Source organism: Macaca mulatta, chromosome 4 (genome assembly GCF_049350105.2).
Source record: "Macaca mulatta isolate MMU2019108-1 chromosome 4, T2T-MMU8v2.0, whole genome shotgun sequence".
Taxonomy (NCBI): domain Eukaryota; kingdom Metazoa; phylum Chordata; class Mammalia; order Primates; family Cercopithecidae; genus Macaca; species Macaca mulatta.
The window spans coordinates 142493657-142515125 of record NC_133409.1 but is presented as its reverse complement, the minus strand read 5'-3'; the positions used below and the strand labels follow the sequence as shown (position 1 = coordinate 142515125).

At 38.7% G+C, this 21469-nt stretch overlaps 1 protein-coding gene and 1 long non-coding RNA gene across 13 annotated transcripts in view; one reads left to right on the top strand and one right to left on the bottom strand.

The window, feature by feature from the left end:
• KIF6 (kinesin family member 6) overlaps nucleotides 1-21469 on the bottom strand; it is a 389626-nt gene that overhangs the window by 344361 nt on the left and 23796 nt on the right. Inside the window, exon 4 of one of the 12 annotated variants that reach the window (XM_028847602.2) lies at nucleotides 11479-13362. The exons of the other annotated variants lie outside the window; for them this stretch is intronic. Within the exon in view, the coding sequence (XP_028703435.1) occupies nucleotides 13251-13362 (112 nt within the window). The 3' untranslated portion in view covers nucleotides 11479-13250. Of the gene's footprint in view, nucleotides 1-11478; nucleotides 13363-21469 lie in introns of those variants that run through there. 12 annotated transcript variants of the gene reach the window in all.
• Nucleotides 1-21469, top strand: part of LOC144340361 (uncharacterized) — a 221736-nt gene that overhangs the window by 196216 nt on the left and 4051 nt on the right. Inside the window, exon 5 of the long non-coding RNA XR_013416422.1 lies at nucleotides 17878-18045. This is a non-coding gene — a long non-coding RNA (uncharacterized LOC144340361). The remainder of the gene's footprint in view (nucleotides 1-17877; nucleotides 18046-21469) is intronic.

Genomic DNA, 21469 nt, shown 5'->3' with positions numbered 1-21469 from the left:
TAGCTTGAGGTATAAACCTCAACATTCCCACTGTGTTCCACTTTGAGTTTGGTGTGGGGTGGGGATCACCAAGCTAAACCCAAAGAAAATTTCATGGGTGTAGCCCAAAGGGAACCAAATCAAACGAACCAACAATTTTGCACAAATTCCCATGAGCCAAAACCACTGAATTTCACTCAGCAATAAAGACCTATATTAGACCCCCTCATCAACTTGAGCCAAATTTTCCCAAACCTCAGACATGTCAGGACACTGTTAAGTTTGAAAGATGAGCAAAAGGCTAGATTTTAAAACAATTAACTTGAAACTATTCAAGCTTCTATGACATTTTGGAGTCTTTACAATAGAACATTTTGGAGTCTTTACCATGGAATAAAATAGCTGAAGAAATAAATCATAAAAGGCCCCAGTACCCTCTTCCAGAGAGCAGTATTTCCTCCTAGACATTCACCACGGCGGGGGAAAAAAAAAATTACATACTGATGTTCAACAAACAAATGACAGCAGCATTTTAAAAGGAAGAATAAGTTACAAAGCACACGTTGAAATAATATGTTGGGCTAAATTTATAACTAACGTCTTTGTAAAAACAGACTTGGCCCAAACATCAATTTGTATATACAATTAGAGTTCTGTTATTAAAAACAGATAAAGACAAAAGGGAACCATCATTTAATCGGTACAAACAGTACCTACTTGTGTGGAAGACAGTGCTGTGTGTACTGATACATGAATTCACAAGGCCAAATCTATGATATCTCAGTCTCTTTTTAAAGAGTCCAGTTAATCTGCTTACCTCATATCATTTTTAAGGGATATTCGGGCAGTATTATCTTCACTGATGCTTACCTTACCACCAGGGGTGAGGTACCTAGAAATGGAACGGTGGAGGACAGGGAAAGGAAGATGGAAGAAAAGTTAACAGAGGAGTCATCTGTCCAATGGGATTTTTAGAGCCTTTGGCTTCTTCTCAAATTCCCTTTGGCTTTTGAACATGTCATTCTATCTCCATGGAATACTATCCAGAATGCCCATGTTTCTGAACTGGAGATCAGCCTTACAGTCAATGCATAGATAATGCATGGCAGGGTTTCTTTTCTTTTCTTTTTTTTTTTTTTGAGATGGAATCTCGCTCTGTTGCCCAGGCTGGAGTGCAGTAGCGCAATCTTGGTTCACTGTAACCTCCGTCTCCCGGGTTCAAGCGATTTTCTTGCCTCAGCCTCCCGAGTAGCTGGGACTAGAGGAGCGTGCCACCATGCTCGGCTAATTTTTTGTATTTTTTTAGTAGAGACGGGGTTTCACCGTGTTAGCCAGGATGGTCTCAATCTCCTGACCTCATGATCCGCCGGTCTAGGCCTCCCAAAGTGCTGGTATTACAGGTGTGAACCACCATGTCTGGCCAGCAGGGTCTCTTTTCTTACATGGAAGCTATTATAACCTAACAGTATGTCTTTAAAGTTCTGGCATCTCAAATAAAACAAGTATAGTTAGTTTTTCTGTTTGTTTGCTTTGAGGCAGGGTCTCGTGCTGTTGCAGTGAAGTGGAGTGCAGTGGCATGATCTCAGCTCACTGCAACCTCCAACTCCCGGGTTCAGCAATTCTCATGCCTCAGCCTCCCAAGTAGCTGGGATTACAGGTGCACACCACCACGCCTCGCTAATTTTTGTAAGTTTAGTAGACACAAAGTTTCACCATGTTGGTCAGGCTGGTTTTGAACCTCAAGTGATCCGCCACCTCAGCCTCCCAAAGTGCTGGGATTACAGGCATGAGCCACCAAGCCCAGGCATATAATTAGTTTTTAATTCACCAAACTACCAGCTTCTTAAGGGCAGACATGGCACTTTAATATTTGTCAGTAATTCTCGCTGCACCCATCATAGCTCTGGCTTTCAGTGAGTATGCACTGACTGGTTTAGATAGGCCTTCAAACAACTTAGAGTTCAATACAATAAACAGGAGAACACCAATACAAAATTCACTAAGGCATATATGAAACTGTAGAAGAGAAATGGGTCAGCTACCTTTCTCATGGACAGATAGAAGATGGAGACATGATGGGCTTATCAATGAAGACCTCAATCTAAGAACTAAAAGAGAGAGAATGCAGTTTAACAGGCAGTGAAGCAAATATCCCATCCTACTCTGACAACTTGACAAAGACTAGAAATAGGTGGTCATCAAGCAAGCAGCTTTGCTAAAAAGGGCAGTAGAAGATGTAGTAAGTGGATATAAAAGTAAGGCAATAAGCTAAGGTAACCACAGAAGTGGTGCTACCATTCCATAAACATGTATTTAAAACCCTTTTTGTCCCGTTATATTAGGTAAAATAGGGCACAGAAGAAGGACTGCAGGTGGAGAATGCAAAAGTGAATAAAACACAGTGCTTGTCTTTAGTATGGTCAGTGTAGAGGACACAGGCAGATAAATACAATTACAATATTATAAAGGCCATGTATCAAGTACTTTGCATACAAGGAAGAGGGAATAAATGTGTCTGTCTGAGAAAGCCAATAAAAGTTCTTAATAAATGACTTCAAAAAGTAACTCAATGCTGAGAAGTTGAGTCTGGGCAAATAAATACATAAAATAAAATAAAATAAAAAGTAACTGAAGACCTTTTTATACTATAACATTAAACCAAAATTTTGATGATTCAATTTGAACACAATGACTGTTACAATGAAGGAAAGATCTTCATAATATAACCAAGATGTTTGCATATTTCATAATACCCAATTAAAAGCAAAAACAAAAAGACCTTCACTTCTCTATTTACAACAAACTGTCAACACCAAATACTTCATAATAGGAATGGTGTTTTGTTTTGTTTTGTTTCATTTTCTGGCCCTTGTTCATGTATATTTTCATGTATGAAAACAGTACCTGAGGATGTATCTTTTTATGCTACAAAAAGTAGGAGAGAATACTGTTTACCTTAATGTTTTAAAAAATAACTCTAGAATCTTTTCTTGTCAACAAATCGTAATTGCCTTTTAATTTTTTTCTCTTCCTCAACTACCCCTACTTCTTCCAATACTCAAATCCTTCAGTCAGAAACAAACAAACAAACAAAAAACCCAAAGCCAGCATTCCATGTAAAATATCAGGGAGCCTAGAGAGGAGGCAGGAGGTTCACTAGATAGATCGCACTTCTCATTTCAGAGTCAGAACTCTTCCCTTCCCAATTCCACGGAGAAATGGACAATAGGCAGCTTCATCCTAGTTTCTATGGACTGGAAATGCAATTTCTGGCCCTGTGACAAATTCCACTAAAACAAAGCCAATAGCATGCCCCATGGAATTCACTAAAATGGGATTTTAACTGTATTGGCATTATGTACAAATTCAAGGAAAAGTACATCTTGGGGAATGGTGAATATAGGAAGAATTATAGGGGTGTGTAGAGTTTGGAAAATTCACCATTTTTTTTCTTTCAGAGAAAAAAATATGTTCATTGAGGTGAAATTCTGAATTCTGTCAACTTACTCATTCCACAGATATTTATGAATACTTACTACATATTATATATCAGGCACTGGTCTCACTGCTAGGAATGCAGCAATAAGAAGATAGAAAAGAACCATGTTCTCATGAAACTTATGTATGAATCGGGGAGACAGATAATAAATAAACAAGAAAAAGATCAGAAAGCATAAGTATTGTTATGCATCACTAAACAATAGTGATACATTCTGTGAAATCCTTCATTCAGAGATTTAGTCCTTGTGTGAACATCATAGCGTGTACTTACACAAATCTAGATGGTTTCACCTACGACCAACCCAGGCTACATGGGCATAGCCTATTGCTCCTAAAGTACAAACCTGTACAGGATGTTACTGTACTGAATACTGTAGGCAACTGTAACACAGTACTAAGCATTTGTGTCTCTAAACACATGTAAACATAGAAAAGGTACAGTAAAAATACAGTATTATAATCTTATGGGATAACTTTTGTATATGTGGTCTGTCAATGATCTAAACGTCCTTATTCAGTGCATAACTGAACTATGAAGAGAATGCAAATAAAGCAATGCACTATAATGTGACTAGATAATTTCTTTTTTATTTTATTTTTTTTTGAGATGGAGTCTCGCTCTGTTGCCCAGGCTGGAGTGCAGTGGTGCAATCTCAGCTTACTGCAACCTCCAGCTCCCGGGTTCAAGCGATTCTCCTGCCTCAGCCTCCTGAGTAGCTGAGATTACAGGCATGCACCACCATACCCAGCTAATTTTTGTAGTTTTAGTAGAGACAGGGTTTCACCATGTTGGTCAGGCTGGTCTCAAACTCCTGACCTTGTGATTCATCCACCTCAGCCTCCCAAAGTGCTGGGATTACAGGCATGAGCCACCATGCTCTGCCGTGATTAGATATTTCTAATGAGGTTGAGAGGCCAGCAAAGCCTTTCTGAGGAGGTAACAGTAAAACTGAGATCCGAGGACACTTAGAGATAAGGTAACAGGCCAAAGGGCAAGAACAATCTTGTCTTATTTTAGGAAACAGAAGAAAACTGCTGAGCCTGGGCAAAGGAAAGGAGGAGGTAGGTCTGAGAGGCTGGTAGAGGCCAGATGGCAGGGTTTTACAAACAAGGTAGGGTCTGAGTTTTATGCAAAGTTTGACAGGGCCTTTATAAAGCATTTTAAACAGGGGGATGATTAGATATGATCTGCATTTTTAAAAGCTCATTTTGGCTAGTGAGTGGTGAATGGACTATAAGTGGCCAAGAGAGTGAAGGGTTAGAGGATTGCTGCAAAACTGATTAGGGTGGCAGGAACGAAAATGGAGACAAATTGATTGATTCGGAAGATACTTTAGAGTTCAATTGACAGGACCTGCTGGAGGGAGACGAGGAAAAGAGAGCAAATCAGAATGACTGGAGCCATTTACTAAGAAAAGGACAACTGAGGGAGGACAGATTTGGATAAAGAGGATCAAGAGTTCCTTAAAATATACCAACTTTGAGATGTTCATAAATACCCAAGTGGAGATGTGAAGAATGTGACTAGATACAGATGTCTGGAGTTCTGGGGAGAGATCAGAGCTAGAGATACAGCTTTGAGAGTCAATGACATAAAGAATATATTCAAAGTCATGGAACTGAATGAGATCACAAAGAGATCAAGAAGAGAAGACTTGGTCCAAGGATGGAGCCATCAGTGTTAAGGGCTCGTGAAAGAGAGAAGGAACAGGGAAAGAAGACAGAACAGTGGGTAAGGGAATAGGATAGTGTGTGTCCGTTTGGGTCATCCTCTGGAAATCTGACACCAAGATGGAATTAGACGTACAAGAGAGATATAAAAGAGGAGGAAGCAGGATTAGGTGATGAGAGGTTCAGACCTGGTGTAGATCTGACATCTGTAAAAGGAGACAGGGATAGAAGGATTAGATAGGAAGAGCTCAGTTCTAAGAAAGACTTGACCTAGTCAAAGGGGAGTTTGGATTCAACGTTGCCAATTAGAAGATTCTCATGTAATGAAAGCATGTTCCAATTCTAGCATCCCCATCATGCTCAGTTATTGACTGGGAACACTCCAAGGAAGCCTGGATTGTGTTTCCACTGTGTTCAATCTAGGGGTATGGTAGCTGAAGGCTGCTAGTCAGCTCTTGCCCTGTAGCAGGTACTCATGTAGGGAGACACGAGGACACCTCCATAGCCACCACAATGTGATGTTATGAAAATTAAGAGTAGGCTGGGCGCAGTCGCTCACGCCTATAATCCTAGCACTTTGGGAGGCTGAGGTGGGTGGTTTGACTGAAGTCAGGAGTTCGAGACCAGCCTGACCAACATGGAGAAACTCCATCTCTACTAAAAATGCAAAAATTACCTGTAATCCTAGCACTTTGGGAGGCCAAGGCAGGCGATCACCTGAGGTTGGGAGTTCGAGGCCAGCCTGAGCAATATGGAGAAACCCTGTCTCTACTAAAAATACAAAATTAGCTTGGTGTGGTGACACATGCCTGTAATCCCAGCCACTCGGGAGGCTGAGGCAAGAGAATTGCTTGAGCCCGGGAGGCGAAGGTTGCAGTGAGCCGAGATTGTACCATTGCACTCCAGCCTGGGCAACAAGAACAAAACTTCATCTCAAAACAAAACAAAACAAAACAAAACACGCACACAAAAATTGTAGCTGGGTGTGGTGGCAGGTGCCTGGAATCCCAGCTACTCCAGAGGCTGAGGCAGGAGAATCACTTGAACCTGGGGGACGGAGGATGCAGTGAGCCAAGACTGGACCACGTCACTACAGCCGGGGTATAAGAGCGAAACTCCGTCTCAAAAAAAAAAAAGAAAAAGAAAAAGAAAGAAAATTAAGAGTAAACAAGTATTTTAAAGAGGAAGAGGAAGAAATGTAGCCCTGTCAAATGCTGCTTAAAGATCAAGTACGACAAGGATGGGCACATGACCATAGTTTTAGGCAACATGAACATCACTAATGACCCTAACAAGCAAGAGCAGTCTCGGAAGGGCAGAGAAGACAGAAGCTAGTTGGAGAGGGTCCAGAAATAAACAAGAAGTGAAGTATAGGCAAGAGGACAGACAACTCTTTTCGGTAGTTTTTGTGGAAAAGGGGAGCACAGAAATGAGAAATAGCTAGAAGGGATGTGAGTAAATGAAGGTCATTGTTTTATTTTAAGAGAGCAGATACTAGAATGTACTGATGAGAATGATCTCATAGAGTTGGAAAACTCAGCGATGCTGTGAAAAGAAAAAAACTGCAAGTGCAGTATACTTGAGATGGCAAGACAACAAGGCCTCAGGAAGCACATGGAGGACTGGCCTTTGGCAGGGACAGTAGAGCCCTGACTACAGTAACAGGAGGGAGGCCAAGGAATTAGGTGCAGATGCAGGCTGGCAGATATGATGTGGGAGAATGAGGGTTTACTTGATTGGTTGGGCCTATTTACTCAGCGAAGTATGAGGAAGCTGAAAGTGAGAGCAAGGGAAGGGAATGTAGGAAGTTTGAGAAGAATCAAATTGGGAAACAGTCATCTCTGAGAGTGAGAAGGTGAACATACCAGAGAAATATATTAGGACTGTCAGGCTGCACTGAGTGTCCATTTGAAATATGCAGGCATGAGTCTATAGTGAGTTCAATCATCTCAGTTAATATTTTACTCCAGCAATATTCAGCAGCCCAGCCATAGAGATAGAGTAGGTGGATGATCGAGTTTAACCAGAGGAGAAATTTTGCTGAGTATATGACAGGAAAAGAAAGGGAAGGCTTAAATGGTGTTTCTTGACTATGGGTCCAACCCCACATGGGGCACAGTGGTTGCCAGCAGACAGAACTGATGGTTGAATGTCATAGCTCCTCCAACTTTCTAACTCTTTAGAAAAACTTCTACGCCTATTTTCTCCTCTGTTTGGACAATCTCTTTATTTACTTTTCCTTTGCAGCAAATTAAACTCACAGTTACTGAAGTTTTTAATGAATACAATGCAAAAATCTGCTGCATAAATCTACTTTTGTTTTAATGGATGTTTAATGACTTTTTTGAAATTTTATTCTTTCATAATGAGGGCTGGATTTTAATCCATCTCTGTACGTAAATATATCTTCTTATTTGGATGGCAGATGAAAGAGCCTTTTGATGAAAATAAACAAAGTAGCTCAACATGACATCTTCTTCTTAAGTCTTTGCCAGGACAATTGAATAAATCGTATTTTATAAGGTGTTTAGCTTAATAAATCTTTCTGGATTTCGAATGTACGTAAAATGCTAACTTTTTTAAACAAAAGGCACTACCACATTGATCTTTTTTTAGCAATTTGTCTTGAAAAATAGATGCAACCAGAATTGCCCCTTTCATTTTAACAAACCTTTGAAAATACACTTAAAATATACTTTCTCTATGCAAAAACATTTGATGGAAAAGATGCTAATTATACCAGTCACATGGCAAAATGGAAACTTTTTAATAAGCAGCTTTCTCTTTAGTCTTAAAGCTACAGTTTATTTCAGAATAAGTCTTAAATACAACACCAAGGTAAGTACTTTGAGAAAATATAAATGATTGCTTATGTTCACAGATTTGATTTTCTGGCCAAGTTTGGCAGTTTTAGAGTTTTAGCCCATGGTAATATCAAATGGGATTCCAGGTAAGCACAGTGAACTGCAAAGAAACCCTGGCTTTCTCTCATAACCTAAACCCCCACGTTAGAAAAAATGACTGCGAACAAATTTGTCGAAACCAGGACCTTCACTATAGAATAACCACCCAAGACCAAAGCATAAACAACCACTCATTCAATTGTACTCTTTTTAACAATAAGAACACCTGAATCATTAATGCATGTTTTTTTCTTCTTTGAGCTCCTAGAAACCAATTGCGTTTTTAAAGTTAGTGTATACCTGAGACCAGTATAATTACAGGCTACCGTTCTATGACATTTTAATGATTCAAAGATCCTAAAATAAAGAACAGGGCTGGTTTTTTATTTTTAGTGTTTTAGCATGAAGAAATGAAGCTATGCTTTAGGAGGCTGCTGTGTTGGAAGAAATTTCAACTGCCAAATAAGTCATCTAGAAGCAGTATTCTGTAGCAACCCAGGATACCTAGAGTCCAGAATCAACACACTGCAGCTGCATTCCATAGCAGCACCACAACACAAGCCCAAGAGGATGGAAAATGTGACCGGTTACACCACAGATGAGTATGGAAGACAATGAACAATGAATAATGAGTGGTGAAAGTAGGGGGCAGGGCAGAAGACATGTCCCCCAACACAAAGCAGACAACAAAATGACGACTACGTCAGTTCTGGGAACGAATGGACAGGACCAAAATTATGTAGAAACTAGGTCATTCTGAGAAATGAATACTAACGCCCAACATCAGGCTCTTAAGAAAAGAAAGAAGCTAAATTTGAGTCTTTGAGAGTTCATATTTTAAAGACAATACTTAGTTGTTGGCAAAGAATTGTTCTCTAAAAGGGCTGAAAGTAATAAGTAAAATTTGAACTTCTTATTCCTTAACATCAAAGAATATCATTCTTTCATTCTTTCCTGGGTAAAAGGGAAAAAAAAATCACCATCTTTTGAAGTATGCAGATGAAAGGGCTAGGTGGGGAAGAATGATAATTTGGGTGATCAACCTTATCTGTCATCAACATGATTAATTTTCATATATTTTGTTAGTGTAAATGTTCCTAAAGCAACAATGTAGTAACTGTATTATACATATTATCATACTTAGGTTAAAATCATGTAGGCTGCAGCCAGACTTTCTGGGTTCAGATCCTGGCTTTATCACATATTAGCCATGTGACCTTTGCAGGTCCTTGAGTGTAACTGTGCTGCACTTTCCTTTTCCATAGAAGGAGGGTACTTTTCTAGTTGACAGGATTGTTTAATTACTCCACATAAAGCACTATATCAACAAGGACGCCAATAGGAAATAGATGGCATACTCCGTTCTTAGAGGGTCTTGTGACAAAGATGTGTGTATGTATACCGGGGAACCACAAAGAATAGTGCTGAAACCTGTGGCTAGCAGTAGTAGATTTGTTAATCCCCATAGGCCTGAAAGGTTACTGGAATCCAAAAAGAGTGAGAAAGTTCTACAGAATAGGTGGTCTTGAGAAGGAACTGATCTTCGGTCTGGAGAAACTGCCAATCCAGGGTGACCTTGCAGGGGAGAACGCAAGGGGAAAACATATTTTGAGTTCACTGTCCTCCCCTCTGATCTCCTGCTGGGGTTTTCCATTGGCTGACCCCACTGGGAGGCCAGAGGGCAGGAAGCAAGTTACTGAGCCCACACAGGTCAGTCTACCAGGATAGACAGCAGATGGAGAACGGAAGACAGGAGATCTCTTCATGGCAGGGCAAATGAAGAGATCCCACTCAAGCACTTCACTGTACTGGGAACCACCTGATGACTAAACATCTTACGTTTGCCAAATATGTATCACTGTAATGAATGTAATTACATCATATTAATCAATACCAGTTGTGAGGATAAATGCACCGAGATAGAGGTTCACATGAATATAACCCTGTTTTCATTTTGATAGATATCGACCAGGAACTCGTTGTTTATTCAATATACTATGGCCCAGGAGAAAAGAATGAGGAAACAAGTACTACAGGAACGAGTACTATCCTTTCTCAGATTTCCCAAGAAGCTGCCACAGTATTTTGTAACCAAGCCAAACCCATAAAGAGAAGTGTGGTAAGGTACACCTCTGAGACATATTCCCCAGAGCCTTGGGCTTGTGCAATAAAAACAAATGGAGAGTCACGAGGGGGAAGTGGAGAACTGCATACAATCTGGCTTTTTATTTATTGTGAATAAAGATGATCTAAGTCTGAAGGATGTTCACTGTAGAAAATGCTTAGAAATAGCAACCTGCAATCCACTTTCTTAGCTCAACACTTAGAAATATAATGTAAATCCAGCCTGGGTAGCATAGTGAGACTCCATCTCTGTGAAAAATAAAAAATTAGCCCAGTGTACACCACCACATCTGGATAATTTTTTATTTGTAGTCCTAGTTGTTCGGGAAGCTGAAGTGGGAGGATCACTTGAGCCCAGGAGTTCGAGGCTGCAGTGAACTATATTGCATCACTGCACTCCAGCCTGGTGACAGTGTGAGATGCTGTCTCTAAAAAAAAGAAAAGACAAGGAAAGAAAAGAAAAGAAGAGAAAAGAAATATAGCAAATATGAAAATATATTAGTTGATTTGAGATTTGATTTAAAAATGCAAAATGCAGCTGGGTGCGGTGGCTCATGCCTGAAATCCCAGCACTTTGGGAGGCCAAATTGCTTGAACCCAGGAGTTCCAGGCAAGCCTGGGCAACATAGCGAAACTCTGTCTCTACAATAAATATGAAAATTAGCTGAGTGTGATGGTGCGCACCTGTGGTCCCATCTTCTTAGAAGGCTCATGTGGGAGGATCGCCTGAGCCTGGAGAGGCTGAGGCTGCAATGAGCCTTGGTCACACCACTGCACTCCAGCCTGGGTGATAGAGTAAGAACCTTTCTCAAAAAATAGTAGTAATAATAATAATAAATAAAAATGCAAAATGCAAGAATTAACAAATATCAGGTCAGTCATGAATTCTGCTGTCATATAATTTATTTTGCTTTTTGTTTTTTGTTTTTCTTTTTTTTTTGGAGGAACAGGTTCTCACCCTGTCACCCAGGCTAGTGCAGGGGCACAAACACGGCTCACAGCATCACTGCAGCCTGGACCTCCTGGACTCAAGGGATCCTCCCCACTCAGCCTCCCAAGTAACTGGACCCACAGGCACACGCCTCCATGCTCAGCTAATTTTTTCAATTTTTGTAGAGACCGTGTCTTGCTATGTTGCCCAGGCTGGTCTCGAACTCCTGGGCTCAAGCAATCTTTCCACCTCAGCCTCCAAAAGCGCCGGGATTAAAAACTTCATGTGTGAACCATCATACCCAGTCAGTATAGGTTAACAATAACGTACATTTCAGTATACATTTAGTTATGAAGCCAAACATAATAGAAGGTGCCATTTGAAATTTTATTTAAAAATCACATTTTTAATTACCTAATTAATTCAAAATACAAGAAAGTGTGTGTCATTTGTTAAATAGGGAAAAGTCAAAACATTTCTTGCTATTTATATAATGTGAATATTATTAAATTTTATTAGGATAAACTATAGAATGTAACATTTACTAATACAGCGATATAAACTAAAATAATACTTCCTTTTATCTGTATGCCAAATGATTACATAATTTAAAAGTTCCCGAAGGGAGTTTTCAATAATATATTATAGTGAAAGAGTGAGAGCATCTGAAAGGGTGATAAGCACTGATGCAAAGTAATGATGTCAATGGCACCAGGGAAATAGGAAGAGGACAATTTGGAAAGTTCCTGCATGTGAGGCCTCGAATAAGGAATTTGTACTTCATTCAGCAGACAATAGTAAGTCACTGAAGAAGGGAATGAGTAGAATTGGTACAATATTTCTGAATGATTAACCAGTCAGTGTAAGATGGCCTGGACAGGGAGCGTCTAGAGCAGGAGGCTGGGTGGGCAAGCGGGTGGGCAGAAACCTGAATGAGGGCAGTGCAGGGAACAGACAAGCAGGGACAGACAGTAGGGAGAAGAGGAAGGGGAGGTAAAGACGAGGAGGGAAGGAGGGAATGATTTCCCTGTGGAAGAAGAATGAACAGGACTTGTTATTGGCTAGGACAAGAGTAAATGAGGACTCAAAGGAACCTAGGAGTGTCAGGCATAATAAACACTGCTGTGCCACCAACAGGAGAGAGCTCAAGAAGAGTGGCCGACGGGGGACTGCAGGGAAGCTGAGAAACCAGCACGGGGAGAACAGAACGGGATTCAGATGGAAATGGCTGCAGGCAGAGGAAAATGAAGTCACGGAAGAGGGTCCTCCGCGTAGTTCAGTCCACTGATGGAGATGTGAACTTCAGCAAAGGAAATTTACAGACAAGGTCGCAGGGATAAGGGTTTTACATAGGGTTGTCCAATAAAATACAGTTACATTTGAATTTCAGAGAAACAATGAATAATTTTATGGGTATGACCCGTGCAACATTTGGGACATATTTATACTAAAAATGTGTTCATCATTTGTCTGAAATTCACATTTAACTGGGTGTCCTATATTTTTCATTTCCTAAATCTGGCAACCCTGGTTGGAACTGAATTAGGAGATAAACTTCTGAAAGAAGCAAACTTAGCTGGAAACAAAGCTCCAAGTAGTAAGGATAGTAAAGAGAAATATTTCTGAGAGAAGAGGAAAGGAAGAGAGGCTAAGAAAAAGGATAGATGCATTTGAGGGAGCAGAAAGGGAAAAGCTCCCTTATGGTAACCTTTCTCAAAAAAAGTCAGTGTTGAAAATGCTCAGCGTGGAGTTAAATTAAGAGCCTAAGGGCAAGTGAATATATAAAAACTTCTGCTCACTTTTGTAAGTTATATTTCTTAGGGGAAGGCTAAAGAACTTGAAGTTCCTTTCAACCCTAGGTTTCTGTGACTCAAGCTTTTCATGTATAAAAGTTTCAATGTTTTTGGCTACATAATTTTTATATTATTAGAATTTCTATGTATGAAAACAGAACTGTGTTATTTAACGTAGCCATATAAATGACAATCTTATAAAGATTGCTTGGTGGTGATTCCATTAATCAAAAGCAAAATGGTTAAGTTTTTATGAGAAAAAAATGTTTACATAAGTAAAACGCATCATTAAGAGAAAAGCTGTTGTTAGAAGAAAATACTAGCATCAAATGGAACACTGAAAATCTGTCAGTTTAAAACATGCCACTTTGGGGGAAAAATACTATATAACTGCACTGGTGCCTCATCCTGAAGACCTTGGGAACTGCAGACTTGCTGGGTTAATCCAGTTCCTGTAGGACTGAGATAGAAAATACGATATGAATTCTCACTTCTTACAGTCACCATGTAACACCGTGGCCAATTTAACAGAATACAGGATACATTTCTATTAAAAAACAAAAACAAACCAAAAGGAACAAACCAAGACTTACATGTGTTAATTAACAATACAAGGGAAAACATTTGGAAGATACTACTCCAGATAAAAACATAGATTTCTTCACTTGAGCCTGGGAGGTGGAGGTTGCAGTGAGCCAAGATCTCACCACTGCACTCCAGCCCGGCAACAGAGTGAGACTCCGTCTCAAAACAAAAACAAAAACATATATTCTTCAGCATTCAGGAAATAACTCTTCAGTGTGTAGAGAAAAAACGTAAATCACTGTCCTCAGAACATCTCAATCTGGTCAATAAAGAACTTGCAGACAAACCTGTCTCCCCTGCCCTGATTCTTCTCACTTCTATCTTCCAATACTTTGGCAGAGCAAAAAAAACAACAAAAGTTCAAACTTAAAACTAAAGAAAATCAGCTTTTCTGTGCCCACTTTTAAACCATCACCTAACTTTCCCCAAAGTAAACATTGCCATTCTTTTCATAACATGATGGTCACATGGAGACACTGTGCAGTCTGGTTTTGTTTGAGGTCATTATAGTAGATATTCAGAATCATGCACAGGAAGAATTACATTGTGGAAGCTTTGCACTCATTTGTTGCTGGTACTTCTAATCTCAGGTTGATAACATCAGGTAAGTTGCCAAGTACTTTCTCAATAAGCTAAAACTGTGATAGAATGATGGTTATATCATTGAGATATTTCTGAACCTCCATTCATTACTTATTTTGTCAAGTAATTTCTAAGGAGAAACATTTTTACCATACCTATACTTTAATAAATTTACTCATGGCTAATTAATATACAACCCTATTATACTCTTACTGGTCCTTAAAGGATTTGCAATACATGAGATGAAACAGAATAGTTATCCTCCATATTTTTTTTCATTAGAGAAGAGTATACTATACTTAATATACAAAGCTTCACTTTTAAAAGTCATATAACAATGCACCTGCTAGTTAGGATAGAAATGAAGTAGCCTCTCAGCATCAAAAATATAACTATCATAAACAACTCTCATCTATCAATTCCCTTAGGGAAGAACAGATTCACTTAGGTGGTAATGAAAGGGTATATGAGTCAGTAGTGGTCACACATGGAATTGGCATATAGCTGTGCTGCCCAGATCAATGTACGCATATGCTCCTGGGAAGTTGGTACTATGAGAATATCCTCCAGGAGCCACTTTTTTTTAGCTCATCTGACTGAGGCCTTAAACAAGGAAAGGAAGAGTGCTATTAAGGGCCCCATAGTAGCACAAATCCAGAGACATTAAGACTTTCCTAACTCAAGTCACAAGGTCTTCCAGCTCAATAACTAATGCTTGATGCATATCTTAGGAGATAAAGTATGAGGGAGAGATGCCTGGCTGCTTCCCAATAGTTATTCTCTCATTCTCTAGTAACCAAACCCCAGATTTTAATTGGGTACACTGTCACTCAACTAACAGAATTACATTTCCCCGACTCACTTACAGCTTGGTATAGCCATGTGACTAAGTTATGGCTAATGAGCTCTATGTGATGTGTGTTACTGTTAATAATTATCTTTAAAAGGATCCTCAGGCACTACCATGAACATCTCTATGCAGATAAACTAGAAAATCTAGAGAAAACAGATAAATCCTAGAAACACACAATCTCCCAAGACTGAAACAGGAAGAAACAGAAATCTTGAAAAGACCAATAATGAGTTCCAAAATGGAATCAGTAATAAAAAAAAATTACCAACCAAAAAGAGTCCTGATCCAGAAGGATTTATAGCAGAATTCTACCAGACGTACAAAGAAGAGTTGGTACCATTTCTACTAAAACTATTCCAAAAAATTGAGGACGAAGGACTCCTTCCTAACTCATTCTATGAAACCAGCATATCCTGATACCAAAATCTGGCAAAGACACAACAAGAAAGAAAACTATCAGCCAATTTCCCTGAAGAACATAGATGCAAAAATCCTCAAGGAAATACCAACAAACCAAATCCAGCAGTACATCAAAAAGTTAATTCACCATGATCAGTTGGATCTTATTCCTGGGATGCAAAGATGATTCAACATACACAAATCAATAAATGTGATTCACAAAGTAGAATTAAAAACAAAAACTATATGATCATCTCAATAGATATGGAAAAAGCATTCAATAAAATCCAACATCCCTTGGTGGTAAAAACCCCTCAACAAATGAGGCATCAACAAAATACCTCGAAATAATAAAAGCCATCTGTGAGAAACCCACAGCCAACATCATACTGAATGGGCAAAAGCTGGAAGCATTCCCCTTAAGAACCTGCAACAAGGCAAGGATGTCCACTCTCACCACTCCTACTCAACATAGGACTGGAAGTCCTACCCAGAACAGTCAGGCAAGAGAAAGAAATAAAAGGCGTCCAAATAGAAAAAGAAGAAGTCAAATGATTTCTTCACTGATGATATGTTTCTATACCTAGAAAACCTTAAGGATTTGTGGAAAGTCTCCTAGACCTGATAAATGACTTCAGCAAAGTCTCAGGATACATAAATCAATATACAAAAATCACTGTCATTTCTATACACCAATAGCATTCAGGCTGAAAACCAAATCAAGAATGCAATCCCATTTATAATAGCCACACACGCCAAAAAAATACCTAGCACTAGATTTAGTCAAGGAGGTGAAGATCTCTACAGGAAGAATGACAAGACACTGCTGAAAGAAATCATAGGTGACACAAACAAATGGAAAAGTATTCTATGTTCATGGATTAGAAGAATCAATATTACTAAAATGTCCATACTACTCAAAGCAACTGAATAATTCAACACTTTTCCTATCAAATTACCAACATCTTTTTTCACAGAATTAGAAAAAAACTATCCTAAAATTCATATGGAACCCCCAAAAAAAAGCTCAAAGAGTCAAAACAATCCTAAACAAAAAGAATAAAGCCAGAGGTATCACATAACCCAACTCCAAACTATACAACAAGGCTACATTAATCAAAAAAGCATAGTACTGGTACAAAAACAGACACATAGGCCAATGGAACATAACAGAGACCCCTGAAATAAAGCTGCACACCTACAACCAACTGATTTTTGGCAAAGTTAACAAAAATAAACAATGGGGAAAGGATACCCTATTGAATAAATGGTGCTGGGAAAACTGGCTAACCATATGAAAAAGAATGAAACTGGACGCCTACCTCTCACCATATACACAAATTAACTCATTAGACTAAAAACTTAAATGAAAGGCCTCAAACCATAAAATTTCTGAAAGAAAACCTAGGAAATACCCTTCTAGACATTGGCTTAGGCAAGGAATTTATAACTTAAGTTCTCAAGAGCAAATGCAACAAAAACAAAAATTGACAATTGAACTAAAGAGCTTCTGCATAGCAAAAGAAACTATCAACAGGGCAAACAGACAACCGACAGAGTGGAAGAAAATATTTGTAAACTATGCATCTGACAAAGGACTAATATCCAGAATCTATACAGAACTTAAACAAATCAGTAGGAAAAACACAAACAACCGCATTGAAAAGTGGACAAAGAACAAACACTTCTCAAAAGAAGATATACAAATGGTCAACAAACATAAAAAATGCTCAACATTACTAATTATCAGAGTGATGCAAACCAAAACTACAATAGGATACCATCTCATACCAGTCAGAATTGCTATTATTAAAAAGTCAGAAAATAACAAATGTTGTCAAGGTTGCAGAGAAAAGGGAATCCTTCTACACTGTTCATGGGAATGCCAATTAGTTCAGCCCTTGTGGAAAGCAATTTAGAGATTTCTCAAAGAACTAAAAATAGAATGACCTTTAGACTCAGAAAACCCAATACTGGGTATACACTCAAAAGAAAACAAATCATTCTACCAAAAAGACACCCACAGTCATATGCTCATCACAACACTATTCACAACAGCAAAGACATGAAATCAACACAGGTGCCCATCAACGGTGGATTGGATAAAGAAAATGTGGTATATATACACCATGGAATGCCATACAGTCACAAAAAAGAATGAAATCATGTCCTTTCCAGCAGCATTATCCTAAGTGAGTTAACACAGAAACAGAAAATCAAATGCCACATGTTCTCATGTATAAGTGGGAGCTAGGCATTGGGTACACAAAGACACAAAGATGGGAACAATAAACACTGGGGATTCCAAAAAGGGGGAGGGGAGGGGAGGATGGAGGAAGGGGGACAAGAGTTGAAAATCTGTCTGTTGGGTACTATGTTCACTACTTGGGCAATGGGATTATTAGAAGCCCAAACCTCAGACCCACGTAATATATCCATGTTATACACCTGCACATGTAACCCTGAAATCTAAAATTTAAAAATAATAGTACTAAACATTCTCTTTAAAAATGAGGGGCTCCAAACTTCTTCTACTTTTTCCTTCCTGTTGCCTAGAAGATGCATAATTGAGCTGGAGTTCAAGTGGCCATCCTGTATCACAAGGTGATGTGATTGATAAAGATGGTGCAATAGCAAGGCAGAAGGAGCTTGAGTCCCTAGTGACCAGGAAGCTGCCAATAGAGCCTTGGACTGCCTACCCGCAGATTTCTTGTATGTGAAATAGTAAGTGCTTATGACTTTAGTCACTATTGTCTTAAGTTTTTCTTCACAGATGAATCTGTACCTCACGGATTCAACTAGAATGTGTGTGTGTGTGTGTGTGTATACAGTATATAATATATAAATATGTATATTATAAAAGAGCTAATACGTAGTAGGTTCCTACTACATGTCAGGCTGTCAATACTTTGAGATATTATGTATGCGTGTGTATCTCGAAGTTTGTGTGTGTATGTACAGTGTAAATACTGGACACACACACACACACATCTCAAGGTATTCATAGCCTGAAACATAGTAGGAACCTAGTGCATGTTAGCTCTTTTCTAAATCTAGTAGAACTACAATCAACCCAAAATGTAGAGATATCTGTAAACCTCCTATTGTTAGAAAGACGGCAGAATTAGAAAAAAAACAACTGTTAGATGTCACAGGTACAGCCAAATGTGAACAAGCCCTGGTTTTTTTCATTTTCTATAGTCATCTCTAAAAGTTCTCAACCCTGAAATATCTTCTAGGTATCTTCTAGTTGATTTGGGTTTGTTTACTTTTCCTATTAATCCAAAGTGGAAGTTTATCTGCCCAGTTTGTTTTCTTCTCTCTCTTCTCTGGCATCACCAGCTTCTGTCCTTTGGCGAAACCTCTCCCTATTTCCAAGTGGTGCAGATAGGGCTGACAATCAGGTTGAGGAAGCCAAGGTAATCAGAGTGCTCCATGCCTCTAGTGACAGTGATTGGTCTGGGGATGGGAATGTGGCTCCAGAATCCTCATGTGGACATTCTACTGAAGCTAGTAGAAAGGACAGTGTCCTGTCTTGAGGGTCTTGGTTCATAAGCCTATCAGGTTGGCGCTGTCGGCCACATGGAGGAAACTGAGATTGAAGTCAACACATTTCTAGACTTCCTAGTTAAGTAAGCCAATAAATTCCCTTTTGCAGGGGGTTTCCATCTCTTGTCATTGAAAAAGATCTGAAGCCTAATTTAGACTGACCATTTTTCTTTTTCTTTTCTTTTCTTTTTTTTTTTTTTTGAGACAGAGTCTTGCTCTGTTGCCCAGGCTGGAGTGCAGTGGCATGATCTCCGCTCACTGTGACCTCTGTCTCCCAGGTTCAAGTGATTCTCCTGCCTCAGCCTCCCGAGTAGCTGGGATCACAGGCATGCACCACCACACTCATCTAATCTTTTTTTGTATTTTTAGTAGAGACGGGGTTTCTTTGTGTTGGCCAGGCTGGTCTGGAACTCCTAACCTCAGGTGATCCACCCGCCTCGGCCCCCCAAAGTGCTGGGATTACAGGCATGAGTCACCGCACCCAGCCTAGACTGATCATTTTTCTATGTGACCTAAGAAGGTCATTGACATATTAAGGATAAAACAGATTTGGAAACTACAGAATCAACAACTTTTCAGTATCTATCTTAATATCTCCTTAGCACCCTACATTTTTTACTCATATAATATTACTCATATAATTATTGATATCACATGGAAATTGGGAAATCTTTGTAGCATGACTTCATCTAATACAGATATGAGATTATTGCCATGATTTTCATCCTTCTAATTATTATTCAGTTTTTATAGCAACATTTGGAAAATAACTTTGACTTGCTACTTAAATGTTAAATTATTCTTGTGATTTCCTTGGAAATCCAGATTTTCATGTACTAATAGAAATACTTCCCCTACCAGATACATAAAGATAGCATAGCAGCTTTCAGCACAATTTCTCCCATTAAAGAAGCAATTCCATTTTTTAAAGTATCATACAAAAGAAGTTTGTTATTGTATTTAAAAAGGATACTTCCTAGTTGTAACATTAATCCTGATTTTTGTCTCAGTAAGAAGAAAATGTGCTGTTCTTATGATAAAATAAATAAAACTTAAATCATAAGAAAAAGCAATATTGATTGCCAAAGATTCTAGTGCTTGAGAGTGAATACAAGTTAGTAAATATACATTTAAATTTCGACATAGCCATAGATGAAGAATATTTTACTTATGAATAAGAATAATTCCTGACACAATTGGTTAGGCACCCAAACTCAGAGTGAAAATGCAGACACTCCCAAGTGAAAATATACTGTACTTCTATTGTCATTTAGATTGAGGCAAAATAGGGTTTCCTAAGAAGTAAATATTCTTAACAAGCAAATAAAGAATTCAGCCATTGGGGTTTTCTTATTTTACAACTGTTTTAGCTTTTATAACAAAGTTTTTAGCACTCTGAAAGCTTTTTATGGCTCTAAATATGCTACAATTACATGAACAACACTATTTAATTAGCACACATTCAGTGCATGGCTCTATAACAGGAATTTTCATTAATTAAAATCAATGGAAATACAAAAGGAGTAGCTGTAAACAGTTTGAGGAATCAAGAATCTAATTTGCCTGTTGCACAAGGAAAAACACCTTGCAGTTATGTGAATAATTTTGCCTTGCATAGCAGCTGCATGTCTAACTGATAATTTCAGGCTTCATTCCACACATATTTACTGGGTATTTACTATGGACTGGCACTGTTATATGTGATTGGGAATCATTAGTGGAGAAAACAAAAAGATCCCTGTACCTGTGAAGCTGACATTCTAGCAGAGGAGACAGGTAATGTACAGTAGACGTAGTACATAAGTAAATTATATATTAGAAGATGACAAGTGCTATGAAAAAAACAAATGTGGCATCAGGTAGGGGAGTGAGGAATGCCATGGTGGTTGGAGCAGGGATGGGCTGCGGTTTTTAGTAGCCTGGTCAGAGTGGGCCTCACTAAGAAGCTATCATCTGAACAAAGACTTTAAAGAGGTGACAGTGTGAGCTATGTGGGTATGTGGGGAAAGAGCATTCCAGACAGAGAAAACAGCCAGGGCAAAAGCCTTCAGGCTAGAGGTTTCCGGAATGTTAAAAGCTGAAGCAGAGTAAGTAAAAGGGAGAATATTAGAAAAACAAAACAAAACTGTAAGGTAAGGCCCCCCTTTGTTTACAAGGGGGAAGTGGATCATGGAAGCAGGCCGTTTTGGCAGGGCTGGCTAAACTACTGCGGAGCCCAGCGCCCGATGAAAATGCAGGGCCCGTTGCTGAAAGAGTAGAGGAAAAGTGCCGTTAAAGGTACACAAAATATAAAACTTTTTCCCTTAAAAACATTTTAGTATTTGTAATACAGGGATAACTTATAATTAGAGGAATAGTAATAAATAAGTAAGGGATAAATTTCCAAATTGCAAAAATATACTATGCTGATGTTATAATTTTGTACAATATAAAACCAAAAATACTTTATTAATATATCTTGATTGATCACACATATGTCCTCGCTTACTTTTCTACATATTCATTTATTTGATCATTGAAGTTTATATTTTTAGCAACTTCATTTTCAATGGATATAATTGAAAGCAAAGTCAATTATTTTTGATACATGCAAGCTCAC